This window comes from Miniopterus natalensis, chromosome 3, assembly GCF_054644295.1.
Source record: "Miniopterus natalensis isolate mMinNat1 chromosome 3, mMinNat1.hap1, whole genome shotgun sequence".
Lineage (NCBI taxonomy): Eukaryota > Metazoa > Chordata > Mammalia > Chiroptera > Miniopteridae > Miniopterus > Miniopterus natalensis.
The window spans coordinates 92,873,264-92,890,275 of record NC_142083.1 but is presented as its reverse complement, the minus strand read 5'-3'; the positions used below and the strand labels follow the sequence as shown (position 1 = coordinate 92,890,275).

The 17,012-nt window shown below is 53.7% G+C and overlaps 1 protein-coding gene across 1 annotated transcript; it reads left to right on the top strand.

Annotated features, from left to right (window-relative positions):
- The first annotated feature begins 6,543 nt into the window (after positions 1–6,543).
- Positions 6,544–15,999, top strand: MMP25 (matrix metallopeptidase 25). The gene is made up of 10 exons (XM_016211406.2): positions 6,544–6,630; positions 7,023–7,155; positions 8,693–8,828; positions 8,923–9,215; positions 13,865–14,041; positions 14,142–14,226; positions 14,394–14,476; positions 15,090–15,242; positions 15,311–15,568; positions 15,728–15,999. Exons 1-10 carry the CDS (start codon positions 6,544–6,546, stop codon positions 15,991–15,993), a joined length of 1,671 nt encoding a protein of 556 aa, XP_016066892.2. The 3' UTR covers positions 15,994–15,999.
- The last annotated feature ends 1,013 nt before the right edge of the window (positions 16,000–17,012 follow it).

The following is a 17,012-nucleotide window of genomic DNA, read 5'->3' as shown; positions in this document are numbered from 1 at the left end:
ATTTTGAGTGAATTTTTCTAGGTAAGGATCTGATTTAATTCTTTTGGGTAGATTATCCAGTTTTCCCAAAACTATTTGTTGAAAAGACTATCCTTTCTCCATTAAATGGGCTGGCCCCTTGTCAAAAATCATTTAACTGTATATGTGAGGGTTTACTTATGGGCTTTCTATTCTGTACTATTGGTCTATATGCCACTATCACACTGTTTTGATTATTGCAGCTTTGTAAGAAGTTTTGAAATCAGGAAGTATGAGTCCTTCTGTTTTGTTCCTCTTTTTTCAAGATTGTTTTGGCTGCTTAGGGTTCCTTGAGACTCCTTATGAACTTTAGGAAGGGTTTTTCTATTCTGCAAAAAACATCATTGGGATTTTAATAGGAATTGCATCAAATCTGTAGATTGCTTTGGGTAGTACTGACATTTTAACAAGTCCCTGAAAGCTGTGTGCCAGCTGCTCCAGTAAAATGCACAGCTTCCTGCCACAGGACGGGGGGTGTGGGTTGAGTAGCTGCTACTGTGCTAAGAGATGAAATTTACCACGAATTACTGATCAACACTTTCCCTGGAAGTTGTAAGCCTTCAGAGTTCCATTGGACAGATTCTGCCAGTGGAATTATTGTCCAGGTGGGAAGACACATTCCTGGTGCTTCCTACTCTACCATCTTTGCAGAATTCTCTCTAATCCAAGGCCTTTTGCGTAAGAGCGGGTTACTTGGTCAGGGAGTGAAGGAAAAAAATTCCCAGGGCTGCTTGATACAGGAGCCCCATACACGGTGGTACCAAAACCCATTGACGAAGCCCTGACTGGGGCTATAATTAGATTGAGAGGACATAAAAAGATTCTGAAAGTTGGAATATTTAAACAGGCTTTATATAAAGAAGTTGTGTCCCCTTTAACTACTGTTTTATGGGAATGGGTATTATGTCCTACTGGGGAACACTTCCCCTACCTAGTATTGTAAAACCAAGACCTGTTGATAAGTCCTAATAGGGCCTGCAGTTAGAAATGGGAGGTTTGGCCCTGGTCGGCGAGCTCAATGGTTAGAGCAATAGCCGTGCACTGAAGGTTCACTGTTAATTCCAGGTCAAGGGGATGTGCGTGGGTTTCAGGTTCCCAGTCCTGGTTTCTCTCTCCTCTCTCTCTCCCCCTCCCTCTCCCTTCTGCTCCCTCTAGAATCAATGGTGAGGATTAACCAAAAAAAAAAAAAAGAAAGAAAGAAATGTGAGGATTGATGGAATTCAGGTAAAAGTTAGAATTGGCACATTTGAACAGACTTTATGTGAAGTCATGCCTCTTTTGCCTGATTTTGTTATGGGGGTGGACACTGTATCTCACTGGGGAACGTTTCCCTACCTAGTCTTGTAAAACAGGTGTGTAAAAACGCCCTTCAAGCCACATAAATTGGATGTGCTAAATGGAAATGTGCGCGATTGCCTGAGCCTGCACAGTGTGGAAGCGAAGCTGGAACAGATTCTCGGCCATAGCCCATGTGGAGTGTGAACGGGCTGTGGCCGCGCCCCATGAGCACCTCCTAGTGATGACCACTGGTACATTAGACAAGACACTTCTCATTGGTGGAGCATTTACTACCTTGCTGTCAGACAGAAATTGAAGCTACTCACGCCTGAAGGACATAAAATGATCTTGAAACCTGAAATACCTACAGTGTCTTTGGTGATGTCAGAGAAATGCTCTAATGGGTATTGCAGGGCCCAGAGAGTAAGATAATGAAATGGAAGTGGTTTGTACAGGCTGGTGCTGCTGGGAACACAAAGAGATACAAGCAGGGAGCCTTTTTTCCCCTGGGACCAACTGCGGGATGGTGTAAAGGGCTCATGGCTTCTATTGTCACTTGGATGGTGCCCTATAAATAGCTCTTTTTATTTTATTTTATTAATCCTCACTGGAGGATGTTTTATCCATTGATTTTTCAGAGAATAGTGGAGGGAAGGGGGAGGGCAGAGAGAGACAGAGAGAGAGAGAGAGGAACATTGATGTGAGAGAGACACATGATTTGTTGCCTTCTGCACGTGCCTTGACCGGGGCTAGTGATCAAACCTGTGACCCAGGTGCCTGCCTTTGACTGCGAATCAAACCCACCACCTTTCAGTACATGGGCCAATGCTCTAAGCACTGAGCAACACCAGCCAGGGCTAAATAGTCTTGACTGACCAACAGAGAACTGCCTGGTTTGTGGACAGTAATTCCACAGTAAATGGACAACATCCTGTTTGGAAGGCTCTGATCGAAGAAGGTAAAAACAGATCAGCTCATGGACCGAATCGCATGCTGCTTTCCCAGCAGTGATGGAAGAATTGAACAGTAAGATCCCCTATGTTTGGTTTTTACAACTCATGGGTAGTGGCCAGCGGTCTGACCATCTGAGTAGGCAGGAGGGAAATGGAGACTTGGTCCCTGTGGAAATCCTTGTGGGAGTTTGAGGGGTGAATAAAGTAGGACATGTTGGTGTTCATCTGAAGAACCCTCTTCCAGATTTGGAAGGTGAATCTATAAGCAGATATCTCTGTGTGCTCACTTGAGGTGGCCCCCTGGGCCCATAAAATAAGTGTACATGAAGACCAAAAGTAGCTACGTGCCAAATTCCCTGGGGGAAAGACCTTGATCATAGCTGTTAAGTGAGACTAATGCTGGTGGCCCTAGGGGGCAAGAAATGGGTTTGGATGAGAACAGATGCTGACTGTGGACTGGGCTTTGCTTACCCAGGGGTAGATGCAAATGCTCAGATGCTATTTAAAAAAACAGAACAGAAGATAGTACACCAATTATTATGGCCAATCGTCATTTCTTCAGGCCAAGGACCACACTTTATAGTCCATGATATCCAACAATGGAGAGATGTCCTTTCTCAGAATTTTATTTGACAGAGAATTGAAATGGGCAATAAAAACATTAATTGTCTAAAATGAAAGGAGATAAAGACCTGAAGAGCTGGCTGGCTTACACACCTTCATGAGTGTGTACTCACACACAACATGAACACAAGTGGAGCTAAAGGAGTTTCCCCACTGGACAGATTTCTCTGTTTTTCTGATGACCTGTGGGGGGGGGGGGGGGAGAATTAGGCTGGTAAGGCACTGCAATTCTTCCCAAGGAGAGAAGATGCTGTTATAATGACTCTTATTTTTTTCTTTCTTTCTTTGCCACATCACCTCAGTTGTTTTCTCATATCTGATTCAGTGGTCATATAACTGGGGCTGCAAATGCAAGTGCCTGAAACAGCAATGATTCCTAAATAAGAGGTTACAACTATATTTTAAGCCTTATGTCAGAATGCCTAAAAGCCTCACGGAGCAGGATATGCCTTTATCCCATCTGCCAAAATTGGTGTTAACAGTGAATGCAGCTGTGTGCCTGGAGGTAAAAACAGGCTGCAAGGTCCGTACCTGCGTGAACAGAGTGGACCGAGGGAGAGGCACTTGCTGGACTAATGTTGCCGCCTGCAGTCTAGACCAGCACAGCGCCCAAGCCTAACATCTCCTCCAACGGTGTAAGAGTTCGGGGATAAATAAAGAGGAGAGATAGAAGCTAAGGGAAAAGTTATGAATAAATGGGTTATGTAATGAGGAACCAATATTGCATTAACACCTCGAAAGAGGCTCAGAGCAAGAGATGATATTGTCTCTTAGCACAATTATATCAGATACCTGAATGGATGAGCCCATGTTTGCTGGGACCACCTCTGCTTTTGGAACGCCTGCTTTTGCAAGATTGAATGGATGCCTGCAAACCTGAGTGGCCTCGTTCTGGGGGACATTTTCATATGATATGATGACTGAAATGAATACTAATGACTGTGTGGGATTTTAGTAATATGCCAGTATCTTTTGAGTAATATATCATTTTGCTGTAAGTGTTCTGGGGGTGGGCTGTGAAATAATAGAAAATATGTGTATTGGTCTCTGCTCCTGGTTCCTGGCACAGAGCTTCTAAAGCAGTTGTAATTTCCTAAATGATAAGAGCACTAAGAGCACCTTTTGTTCTAATATTTGGCCTCTACCCCCGGTTCCTGACACAGGGCTCCTAAATCCCTTGGAATTTCCTGGGTGATAGAGGAGTGTCTTTTGTTCTAATGAGGGGACTTCAAGTGGGCTCCTGATACCTCCTGGATGGGGGCTGGTCACCCAGAAGACCATGGTTAGCATCTTGGAACTTTGAGCCTCACAACTCATGTTTCAGGGAGGGGAGGGAGGCTGGAGATTGAGTTAACTGGTCATGCTTATGTGATGAGCCACCATAAAAATCTCAAAAGTATGGGGTTCAGAGAGCTTCAGGGTTGGTGAACACATTTACATGTTGGGAGGGTGGCGCACCCCCACTCCACATGGACAGAAGCTCTTGTGCTTGGGACCCTTCCAGATTTCACCAGATGTATCTGTTTATCTGTATCCTTTATCATATTTCCCTGAGTTCCATGAGCTGTTCTAGCAAATGCGTGTGGTGGTCACGGGAACCTACGATTTGTAGTCAAGTCAGCAGAAGTTGTGGGTAAACGGTCCCACTATCTGCAATTGGCATTTGAAGTGGGGGCAATCTCCTGGGACAGAGCCCTTAACCTGTGGGGTATGTGCTAACTTTGGTTAGTGTTGGAATTGAATTTTAGGACACCCAGCTAGTGTCACAGAGAATTACTTCATGTGGAAAGGAACCCCACCCATCTGCTGTCAGAAGTGTTGTTAAGTGTGGTAGTAGGGAGAGAGTAGAGGGGAAACACCCAGGAGGAGTGTGGGATCTGTAACAGACTGAATTGTGTCTCCCCACTCCAGGACCTCAGAATGTGACTCTATTTGAAGACAGGGCCCGTACAGAAGTTATTAAGGCAAAATGAAAGTGTTAGGGTAGGTCCTTATCTGACTGACTGGTGTCTGTTTTAAATCTTGACTGGTGTCTTTTTTTAAAAAAATAAGTTTTTATTGATTTTTAGAGAGAGAGGGAGAGAGATAGAGGGATGGAAACATCGATGAGAGAGAAACATCGTCAATCGGCTGCCTCCTGGACGCCCCTTCTGGGGACCCAGCCTGCAACTCCAGCATGTGTCCCCACCAGGAATGGAGCGGTTCCTGCTTGGTTCCTGGGTCAACGCTGGACCACTGAGTCACATCCGGCCAGGGTTTTTAAAATTTATTTGTTTTGTTAACCCTCACCCGAGTATATTCTTTCCATTGATTTTCAGAGAGAGTGGAAGGGAGGGAGGAGAGAGAAACATCTTATGTGAGAGAGACACATGGATTGGCTGCCTCCGGCAGGCGCCCCCACCCGGGCCGGGTAGAACCTGCAAACCTGGTTGGTGCCCTGGACCCGGAATCCAACCCCAGGCCCTTCACTGTGCAGGCCAGGCTCTAACCACTGGGCTCGCCGGCCAGGGCCTGCCTGGTGTCTTTCTAAGGAAGGGGACATGTGGACACACACAGGGGCACCTGAGCTGCACGGGCGCAGAGAGGAAAGGCCGTGTGAGGACACAGGGAGAAGGCACCCACCTTCAACCCAGGAGAGGGGGCCTCGAAATGGCAGGAGAGACCAGCCTTGCCTGCTCCTTGATCTTGGACTTGCAGCTTCCACGACTGTGAGAAGATACCTGTTGTCGTTTATGTCAGGCAGCCCGTGGTCATTTGTTATGCAGCCCAGGGGACTGCCGAAGGCAGGCGGGGCTCCACGGGCCCCCAAATCTCTGCTCTGGGCTCTGCTTCCCCTGGGCCCGAGCTCCTCCGTGGATGTGACTAGATTATAAATGCCTCTTGCCTGCGAAGAAAGGGCACGGTCCCGGGCAGCTCCCGGGCCTGGGGTTCGGAGATGCCGGGGCCACCGCGCGAAGGCTGAGGCGCCGGGCTGCGGGAGTGGACGCGGGGGGCACCCGCAGCGACCCGGCCCAGCGGCGATGGGAAGCATCGTAGCCCTCGCCCCGGGAACCGCCCCAGCGCTCCGGCCGCCTCGGGGCGCAGGGTCTGGGGGCGGGCGGCTGGGGGCGGGCGTGCAGGGGGCGGGCTCCGAGCCGCACCTTCCCGGCCCCGCTCCGCGGTCAGAGAAAGCAGAAGCGAGCCGAGCCCGGAGTCCCACCAGAGCCGGCATCTGGGAAGAGAAACTCGAGGCCAGGGCCCCTCGCTGCCGTCCCCACCCGCGCCCGGCCTGAGCTCCAAGGAGGGTCTCTGGGTCGGCGCCGGGGCCACCACGCGGCCCGCCTCCTCTCGCTGGACGTCTGAGAGTTGGGCCGTCTCCCCGGGGCGCCGCCACAGCCGATCAGGGTGTGTCCGCCTCGCAGGGACGCGACCCGTCGGGACACCGCGAGGCGGCTCAGCGGCCCCCGAGTTCGGACTTCGGCCCCTTCTGCGCTCTCGCAACCCTCCGAGGCCCCAGCGCCCCAGCCCCTCCGCGGGACGCCAGGAACCCCGCTCCGCGCTGCGCAGTCCTCCTGCCCGCGCGTCCTGCCCAGCAGCAGGTGCCCCCCCCCAGCCTCTCCGGGCTCCTCCCCGGCCCCCGCGGCGGCTCTGCCCGGCCCCGAGCCCCACGGCTGCCCGGCGGGAGCGCGCCATGCTCGGGCTCCTGCTGCTGCTGCAGCTGCTCCCGCCGTCCCTGCTCGCCCCCGAGCCCGCCGCGCAGGACGTGAGCCTGGGCTTAGTGAGTACGGGGCCTCCTGGCTTCTGGGGTTCGTAGGGGGTCGGGGAGAGGGAAGCCGGTGCCACCTAGGTCAGGCTGGCCAAACGTCCAAAGAGGGACTGGGGATGGGGTGTGGGGACCGGGGTTCTTGGATCCGTCAAGTTTGGGAACCCGATTTGAAGATTTGGGATGGGACTAGGGTGGCAGGGCGGGGACCAGGATTCTTGGGTCCTGATGGAGGCTGGCAAACCCGGGGCTGGAGGACAGGACCTTGAGAGGGGAGCAGGCACGCACCTGGGGCTGGAAGCCTGGGTCCCTAACTGGTGAGAGGTGGGACGTTCAGAAGGCGGTGGGAAGGCAGAGTCCCATCCCTCCCGCCCTTCCCGCTTCACCTGTTCACTTCCACGGTCCAGGACTGGTTGACCCGCTATGGCTACCTGCCGCCACCCCACCCATCCCAGGCCCAGCTGCAGAGCCCTGCGAAGCTTCGGGATGCCATCAAGGTGATGCAGAGGTTTGCTGGGCTGCCTGAGACCGGCGTCCTGGGTAGGTGGCCCCCAGCCCCTTCCCAGCCCTGCCTCTGCACCCAGCCTGACCATTACCCAGCCCTTCTTAAACCTCGGCATGCACCTGAATCACGGGAGTTATGACAGTGCTGATCCCAGGTCTTAACCCAAGAAGTTCTCAAGTATTCCTCTTTCAATAAATATTTATCGAGAATCTCTTACATGAGAGGCCATTTCAGCTCCGCTCGTACAGCCGTGAACAAAGTAGATAAGGTCCCTGCTCTCATGGAGCTGACCTTTTAGAGACAGATACATTTTAGAGATCAGAAACAGAAATATGCAAGATAATTTCAGATAGTGGTGTTTTGGGAAGAAAATAAAGTGCTAATGGTATTGAGGGTCTGGTCAGGTCAGGGTGCTCTGAAAGGTGTCATATGAGTCAAAAGGAGTTCCTATAAGACAAAGAACTCATAGGACACAAAGAGGAGGAGCCAGCCATGGGAAGATGTGGGAGAAGAATGTACCAGGCCAGTGCAAAGGCCCTGTGGCATGCACAGGCTGTATGCCTGTGAAGAAAGGGGACTGAGGAGCTAAGCAAATGCCTGATTGGGGGAGGAGGCTTGAAAGGTGTTTGGGTTTGATTCCAAAGTCAGTAAGTAAGAAACCATGGGAGGGTTTGAAGGAGGAAGGCAACTTAGTCTGTTTTGCAGTTTTACATTTCCTCTGGTTGCTGATGGAGAATGGCGGGTGGGGAACACAGAGGCCAGGAAGAAGTAATGCAGTGTCCAGGCAAGGGATGATGGTGGCCTGGATTAAGGTGGAAGGTGTGATGAGAAGTGGTTGAATCCAGGGTGCACATTTTGGAGGTAGAGCCGAGAGGCTCATCTGTTGGGTTAAATGGGGAAGGAGAGAGAACTGGTAGATTCCTGGCTAGCTATGAGGGAAGGCAGAGTCTTCCCCTGTCCTGTCCACTGACCAGCAGGGTTTGGCATCTACATGTGCTCAATTACACTTTGTGACCTCAACCATCTGGTGAGATTTGACTTTCTTTTGAAGATGAGGAGACTTCTAGAAATTGAGCTCAGCTGGAAAAGGGGATTTCAGGCAGCTCTGACCCCTGGGAAGGGGTGGCTAGCTACAGGAAACCAGAGACCCAGCTGGCATGGGGACTTTGGACTTTATCTTGTCATGATGGGGTCCTGAGAGCTATGGTGTGGGGTGCGGGCAACCTCCCAGGGGTTTTCAGCTTCAAAGAGAAGAGTTTTCACTGTACCCCCAGGGCTCCTTTCTTGAGTCCAACTGCCAAGGCTCAGGGAAGCAGGACCCCAAGATCCCTGCCTGAGGCTCTAGGCACCACTTGGAGGCAGCCAGTCAGTCCTCCTAGAGCCAGGTGCAGAGGGGCAGTGTCATAATTTGGTATGAGCTGGCTTACAGAATTAGACTTCATGGAATCAAAGCCAAGTGAGGCAAGTTTCTGAACCTCTCTGAACCTGTTTCCCCATGGAGAAAGTTAGCTGGTACCATGATTAGGGCAGATTGTCCTTCCGCTGATCTCACTCCCCCAACCTCTCCCACAGACCCAGTGACAGTGGCCACCATGCGTAAGCCCCGCTGCTCCCTGCCCGATGTGCTGGGGGTGGCAGGGCTGGTTAGGAGGCGCCGCCGCTATGCTCTGAGCGGCGGTGTTTGGAAGAAGCGAACCCTGACATGGAGGTAGGTCCTGCTGCCGCCCCCCCCCCCCAGGCTGGCCTGCTAGGCCCTAGTCTGTCACCTTGGCTATCCTTATTTCCCACTTCTCTTTCCCCAGGATACAGTCCTTCCCCCGCAACTCTGTACTGAACCAGGAGACTGTGCGGACTCTCATGCACCATGCCCTGACCACCTGGGGTATTGAGTCAGGCCTCAAATTCCAGGAGGTGGGTTCTCAGGGCCGAACAGAGCCTGACATCCTCATCGACTTTGCCCGGGCCTACCACCAGGACGGTTACCCCTTCGACGGGCAGGGGGGCACCCTAGCCCACGCCTTCTTCCCCGGGGAGCATTCCATCTCTGGGGACACTCACTTCGACGATGAGGAAATCTGGACTTTTGGGTCAAAAGGTACAATGTCCCTTCTCCTGAGACATCCTCTCTCCAGGTCTGTCTGTCCTTAAGAATTAGGTATAAATTACATTTATTGATGGAGGCTCTATAAGTTGGGCTTCTCCAGGAAAACAGAACCAATAAGGTGTGTGTGTGTGTGTGTGTGTGTGCGCGCGCGCGTGCACACGGGCACATGTGCATGAAGTGATTTATTTTAAGGAACTGGTACAGAATTGTGGGACTGGCAAGTCCAAAATCTGTAAGGCAGGCCCACAGGCTAGAAGTTCACCTGAGAATTGATGTTGCAGTCTTGAGTCCAAAATCTGTAGGGTGAGCCAGCTGGCAGGAAACCTAGGCAGAATTTCTATGTTGCAGTCTTGAGGCAGAATTCTTTCTCTGGAAGACCTCCGTTTTTGCTCTTAAGCCCTTCAACTGATTAGATGAGGTCCACCAACAGTATGGAGAATAATCTGCTTTACTTACAATCAACTGATTGTAGATGTTAATTACGTCTACAAAATAACCTCCACAGCAACGCCTAGGCTGGTATTTGACCAAGCAACTGGGCACCATAGTATGGCCACACTGACAGAAAATTACTCATCAAAGAGGCCTGTTAGGTGCCCAGCTTCGAGCTGGGGCTGAGAACTTAAAAAGGTAAAAACACATCTCTGTCCAGCAGTTGAGTCAGAAGAGTATTGGCAATTGCCACATGTGATGACACAGCTACAGGGAAGTTCTCAAGCCTGTGGGTGCTCAGAGGAAGGACTGATATGAGGCTTTTGGCTGCAGAGGACTCCCTGGAAGCAGTGACCCTGTTCATTACACACACGCACACACACGCAAACACACACTGAGTGCCAACTAGCACACAAGGTCCCGCTCTCCTGGAGTATACAGGGAGGGGGTGAGGCACAATATGAAAGCTCAAGCCAGTGGGCTAGCTGAGTGCAGGATAGTCAGGGGTGGTCAGGGATGGGAGCACTGGGGTGAGAAATGGCCTGGGACATTCGGGGTTGGAAGGCAAAAACTACAATGTCGGGAGGGAGACTATAGAGGATGGATGGAAGCCTTCATACCATACAAAGGGCCTTGGAGAGCATGGGGAGGAGTCTGAATTGTAGGATTCTGAAGGCAATAGATGTGGAAGGTTTTGCATTTTAGAAATGCCACTGGCTGCAGTGCAGGGCAAGATAGGGGCAGGGAGGCAGGAAGTTGCTACAGGGTCAATGTGAGAGATGGTGGTGGGCGGTGGGCACTGGTGAATGGAGGGCAGTGGCTGTGAGTGAAGTTTAACTAGGATGGGCAAAGATTGGGGTCTGACTGGATCTTGGCGGCAAAGGGTATAGGAGGGTGGGGCCCTGGCCCCTGGAGGACAGAGTCCTGTTAATGCAGGTGAGAAGTGTGGGAGGGGGAGGAGCAGGCTGGGGCAAGGTAGGGGTGAGTTCAGGTGTGTGGGGGGTGTTTGCAGCGCTTATGGGCAGTCAGTGCAGCTAGTGAATGGTAGTTCAGTACGTTGCTCTAGAGCTTGGACTCCTCTGGCTTAGGTCAGGTTTCCCAGAACTGAAACTCAAGATGGAAATTCTTATGCAAGCAGTTTCTTGGGGACACGTTCTCAGGGGAAAGGGAAGCAGGAGAAGCCTAGGGAAAGAAGCTGAGCAAGGATGTGGTCTCAGCACCAGAGGAGCCTGACCCCACTGGGAGCTCTAGAGCACAAATGGTGCCACAGGGTTGGCTCTGCATGAAGGTGAGGTGCCCAGCTCTCCTAGTCCTGTATCAGCCAGCCATCGTGACCTGCTGGGCAGGGGTGGCCTCGGAGGGAGAGCCATTTTTCTGGGGAAGGGGATGGGCACATGGGCTCAGAGATGATTTGGGTGAGGTGCAGCTAACATCCACAATAGTGAGACTGTGTAAGACAGCATTTAAGGATGTAAGCTTGTCCTGGTCCTTGTGGCTCAGTGGGTTGGGCGTTGTCCCCTGCACTGAAAGGTTGCAGGTTCAATTCCCAGAGCACATGCCTGGGTTTTGGGCTCAATCCCCAGTAGGAGGCGTGCAGGAGGCAGCCTTATTGGTCCTTCTCTCTCCTTTCCATCTCACTTCCTCTCATCCTTTCTCTCTAAAATAAATAAAAAGGATTGCAAGCTTGAAGTGGAACTCAAGGCAGGGATCCTCTGTTTGCTAAGTGTGTAAGTTACCTGGCTTCAGTGTGCTCAGTTTTTGCATCTGAGAAATGGGGCTAATAACGTTACCTGCTGGTAGCACGGACTTACAGATTAAGCGAGCCATTTACCTCCAGCTCTCTGCACAGGGCCTCACACAGTGGCGCTCTCTTCATGGCCAGCTGCTATCAGAGCTGGGCCTGGTGGCAGATTTAAGAGTCAGCGGAACTGGGGGCGTTGATAAGGGGGAGAATGTGGAATGTGAAGGTCAAGTACAGAGCTGCGGAGAGCCCCATAGTAAAGGGGTAGGCGTCAGGGGAGGAGGAATCAACGAAACAGAGAAAGAACAGGCCAAATGTGGTAAAGAGCAAGAGCAAAAGAGGAGGTGGACAGCAGTGGCAAACCAGTGCAGCAGGCTATATGGTTTCAATTTGGTCATCTGGGAATGAAGTGACCTTAGTGTCTGTAGGCATGGTGGGTGGGGGAAGGATCCAGACCATAGTGAGGTTAGGCATGAGAGGAACTGAGGACGTGCGGACTGAATCTAGACCACTGACCGAATTGCTCGCTGGGGAGGGAGAGGGCTGTGGGTGCGGGCAGACGGGGTAGGATGGGGGAGCCCTGAGAGGGTTGATGGATGAACAGATGGGTGGATGGAAGCACGGATGGGTGGGGGAATGGACGAATGGGTCTGGCATTGTCCTTGTTCTAGAGGAGGTGAGCGAGGCAGGGCGGGAGGTGAGCATGGGGGAGATGAAGCTATCTATTCTGGGTACACAGGAAGTTACAGATTACGTAGGATGGCCTGTCTTGATGCAATAGGAAATGCACTTGCCAGCATTTGTCATCTAAGGGCTGGACCTGGGAGGCAGCTTGAGGGGCTGTGGGCCTGGAATTGAGGCTGAATGCCGACAGCAAAGGAGCTTCGGGCTGAGGCTCAGGGCAAGGATGAGAAGAGGTGTTGAGGACTCCCATAGACTAATCTGTGAGGCTTGATCGGCACAGTTGGGTAATTTCCCCCAGCTGCGTAGCCTGAGAACGCAAGTAAGGGGTGTGGCCAAAGGAGAGGCAAGGCAGGGAAGTGGGGGGAGGGAGATGAAAGAGATCTACCTGATTAAGACACCAAACTTCCTCTAGCTTTTCAGAAAAAGGACTCAGCAATCAGAAAACCCACAGTCAATGTGGGAACTCATCAGTACATATGAGCATGACCAAGACTATCTGAAATCACTGCTGAAAGCAGGACAGCACAGCCAGAGTACTCAGCCTTAGTTTCAGCTCTGTCATTTAACTTCACTTCTCTGCGCCTGTTTCCTGGCCTGTAAAATGGGGTTGGAGGTAGAGGTTTTGTGAGAAGTAAATGAGGACAAGTGTTTGTTACTCTTTTTATGACTTACGCATTTCTTTCTTAGACTGTCATCTCGTGGCCTTTAGTGGCTGAGAGAAAGTTGCTTCTCAGTTCACCAGGTCACTTCCATTAAACCCACTTTCAACACTGCTGACCCTAGTTAGAGATTTCCATGAAGCAGATCAACATCTGGGGAAATCTATGCCTTCTGGGGGCTGCTCACCCCTCTTGCTGTCTCTGTCTCTTTTGGCCTCTTACCTGCTAAGCAGGAGTCAGCAGGCAGCTTGTGGATAGATGAGGAACTGATATTTGGCCAGCAACTGGGAGCGTGAAGAGGCTTGCTTCTGGCGCCTGGGCTGGGTCCTCAAGGAAGAGGCCTCTGTGTTCAGAGAGGCTGGGCGCCCAGGCCAGCAGACTGTGGTCAGAGAGTGCATGCTGAGGCTTTGGGTTCTAAGGAGATGGATGAAGGCTGCAGGTGGGGGGAGGAGAGGCCGGGACCCCAGGGAGGTGGGGAGTGGTGGAAGCTGTGGGAGGGAGAGATGGGGGAGAGCTATAAAGATAGAGAGGATGTGGGCAGATGGAAGGAAGGGGGAGGAGGGAAGGACCATGGGGGTGGGAATGGGGTTCTGAATGTCTTGGGAGTGGGGGCCAAGGAGACTGACCAACATTTCTCGTGGGTGGGAGTGGGAAAGTGGGGAGGGGTGGGCACCTTTGAGCAAAGGTTGGAGCTGGGAGGGAGGAAACTCCAAGGGCTGAGGCTTCCTCGAGAGAACTGTATGCACCCCCAGACTCCTGCTTTCCTTCCCCCATGTTTCTGTATGCACAGATTTCCCTTCTTGCAGGCTGGGCCTCCATCAGTGTAAGCTGGTCCCTCCTCTGTCCAGACTGTCTCCTCCTGTCCTTCCCCTAACCTGTTCCATGGATCTTTTTAGCTTGGCATGCCAATGTCTAGCACTGCCAAACAAAAATATTTGCCAAATAAGTGAACACATACAGGAAGGATGAAATGGCTCAGGGAGGCTTTTGGGCAGAGATGGCTGTGGCCACCTCTGGAGAGTCTCCTGGCTGTTCCTGTCTGCCAGGAAGTCCCACTCCCAAGGGTTTCCTTGCTGCCCTTTCCTGGCTGCCACAGCTCCAGCCCATTCTCCCTTCCTCCCCAGATGGTGAGGGGACTGACCTGTTTGCTGTGGCTGTTCATGAGTTTGGCCATGCCCTGGGCCTGGGCCACTCCTCTGCACCTGACTCCATCATGAGGCCCTTTTACCAGGGCCCTGTTGGGGATCCCACCAAGTACCGCCTGTCCCAGGATGACCGTGAAGGACTGCAGCAGCTCTACGGTACAGGGAGTTGTGTGTGTGTGGGCGGGGGGGGGGGGTGCTCCCATGTGGCCTCTGCAGCAGGGTCAGGGCACCCATACCTCTCTGACTCTCTCTACAGGGAAAGCGCCCCGGAACCCATCTGATGAGCCCACAAGGAAACCCCTGGCTCCTCCTCCCCCACCCCCTGCCCTGCCCCCAGACAGGTGAGTCCTCCTCCAGCTTTTCAGTCTTGGGTGAGCTCCTTACCCTTGGTGTCCTCCTGGGTGAGATGGGCACGGTAAGGGTCCCTGCCCCATAGGATTGTCATCAAGTGAAGTAAAGAGAGGAGGAACCCTGATCCCTTTCTCCTCACTTTTCCTTTCCTCCTCAGCCCCTCCCTCCCTGTCCCTGATCGATGTGATGGCAATTTTGATGCCATCGCCAACATCCGTGGGGAAACCTTCTTCTTTAAAGGTGAGTCACTTGGGATCTCCCCGGACCTCATAGAGTTGGCTTCCTAACCACTTAGGATGACACCAGGCCTGTGGGGTTCCCTAAGATGCAAGACTTTCAAATTGGGGGGTGGGAGTGGCTCTCTGCGGAGCACATCAGTGCCTGCCCTTCCCCATCCCCCTTTTCCCCAGTCCAGTGCACACTCTCTCTTAAGCACCCTGACACCCCCCCCACCCCCCCACCCCCCCACCCCCGTCGTTCTCCCAGGCGCCTATGTCCTTGCTGGCTTTCTCCTAAGTTCCAAGGGCCTTACTTTTGCCTCTGTAACTTGCTTCCTGATCCCACACAGCTCAGCTGGCTCGCTTCTTCCAGGGCTCACTTCTTCTACCTGTGTGACTTTCTAAATAAACTTTTGCTTGTATTTGAAAAAAACAAACAAAACAAAAAAATTGGGAGTGGGGATGGGGGCAGGGGTGGAAGGAAAATCCTGGGCCAGCTGGTCACCCTAGAGCCACTGGACCCTTTAATTTCCAGATGGACGTTCCACACAGCACCGAGTCCCAGCCACACACTCGGGGGAGGGGGACAAGACCTTTTGCCATCTCATGCTCCTTGCCCACCCCTTCTCCCGCAGGCCCCTGGTTCTGGCGCGTCCAACCCTCAGGACAGCTGGTGTCCCGCCGGCCTGCCCGCATCCACCGCTTCTGGGAGGGGCTGCCGCTCCAGGTGACTGTCATCCAGGCTGCCTACGCCCGGCACCCAGATGGCCGAATCCTGCTCTTCAGTGGTGAGTGGGGCGCCGGCGGGGACAGGCAGGGCGCGGGAGCAGGTGCTCACCAAGCCGCCTCCCCGCAGGCCCGCAGTTCTGGGTGTTCAAGGACCGGCAGCTAGAGGGCGCCCCGCGGCCGCTGGCCGAGCTGGGGCTGCCGCCCGGGGAGGAGGTGGACGCCGTGTTCTCGTGGCCGCTGAACGGGAAGACCTACCTGGTCCGCGGCCAGCGCTACTGGCGGTTCGACGAGGCTGCGGCGCAACCGGACCCTGGCTACCCGCGCGACCTGAGTCTCTGGGAGGGGGCTCCTCTCACCCCCGACGATGTCACCGTCAGCAACGCAGGTAAGAGAGCCGGCGGGGAGAGTCTGAGGCCCCGGGACTGCAAGCTGCTGTCCCCGGGGTTGGGGCCAGAGGTCATCTGGGGGGGTCGGGCAGTCCTCGGGAGGGGCGGGGCTTGGGGCGGCCCGGGCCAGCCCTGCAGCGTTTCCGTCCGCCCCGCAGGTGACACCTACTTCTTCAAGGGCGTCCACTACTGGCGCTTTCCCAAGGGCAGCGTCAAGGCCGACCCGGACTCCCCCCAACCCATGGGCCCCCAGTGGCTGGACTGCCCGGCCCCTGGCCCTCGCTCCCCCAGGCTCCCCAAAGCGACTCTCAGGCCTGGAACCTGCAACTGTCAGTGCGAGATCAACCGGGCCGCGAGGCCGCCGTCGGGGCCCCTCCTGCTGCCCCTCCTGCCCCTGCTGGTGGGGGGCGTCACCTCCCGCTGAGCGGGGCTGGGCCGCCGCACTGCGGGCGGGTCTCCCACCGCCGCCCGTCGGGGCTGTGTTCGCGGCCGAGCCCCTTGCTGCGTTCGCGGGGCGGGCTCAGCAGGGATTCGGCGGGACCGAGGGGGGTGGCGCTAAGCCCTGGGGATGGGGGAGGGGGGACAAGGGCTGGCCCTGGGACCGAAAGCGGAAGTGCTCGGTCTCCCTTTCCCCGAACCTGCTGCGACCCTCGGTGACCCCGCAGGACTGTCGTTTTCCCGGAATTGCTGGCTTTTCTCGGAGCACAGCAGGCTGACTCCCTGTAGCCCACGCCCTGCCTGGCGACAGCGGTTCACATCTGTTTGGGTCTTTAGAGGACAGGCCTGATTGGGAGACTGAACCTCAGCCCGCCCACACCCCCTAGCTTCTCCAGAAGTTTCTCACCCTGTCTGTTTCCATCAGGTCCCAGTCAACACCACATGGGTGGGGAACTGGAACCCAGTCCTGAGACCACCTCGTGGCAACAGTGCTGCACTTTTTGGGTGACACCAGTGGCCACAAGGGTGACTTTCCACAATCTGGCCCCTGGACCTCTTTGCTGGTCACCACCCTGGACCCAAAATTGTTCCATTCAATAGGACGCCCTCCTATCTTTAAAAATCTCTTTCTGCCTCCACACTGGGGTGTCTGCAGTTCCCTCAGGGAGAACTCCTTGGCTTGGCTCGGCTCAGCGCCTGTCCTCTCAATGCTGATGGAAAGACAGTGGACTGAATATCCTCTTAATCAGGGGTCACTGCTTCCTCAGCACTCCTGGGTGAAGAAAGAGTGGGTGGAACCTGGGCCATCTCCCTCCCTCCCTACACTCCACAGAATTCAGGTTCTAAATCAGTGCCTCTGGAACTATGCTTCTGGAATATTCCACATCAGAATCACCCAGGGAACTTAAAAATGCAGATCCCATGCCCTCACCCTGAATCTTCACTTGGGATGGGGCCAGGAGTCTGCATTTGAACAAGCTGGGGTGGGGGTGGGGGTGGGGGTGG

What these genes read in the sequence shown, in the direction of transcription:
- MMP25 (XM_016211406.2), top strand. Translation starts at nt 6,544, where the DNA reads ATGCTCGGGCTCCTGCTGCTGCTGCAGCTGCTCCCGCCGTCCCTGCTC. An exon ending in GGAAACCTTCTTCTTTAAAG is followed by an intron (nt 14,477 to 15,089) that starts GTGAGTCACTTG and finishes CTTCTCCCGCAG; the next exon opens with GCCCCTGGTTCTGGCGCGTC. An exon ending in CCGAATCCTGCTCTTCAGTG is followed by an intron (nt 15,243 to 15,310) that starts GTGAGTGGGGCG and finishes GCCTCCCCGCAG; the next exon opens with GCCCGCAGTTCTGGGTGTTC.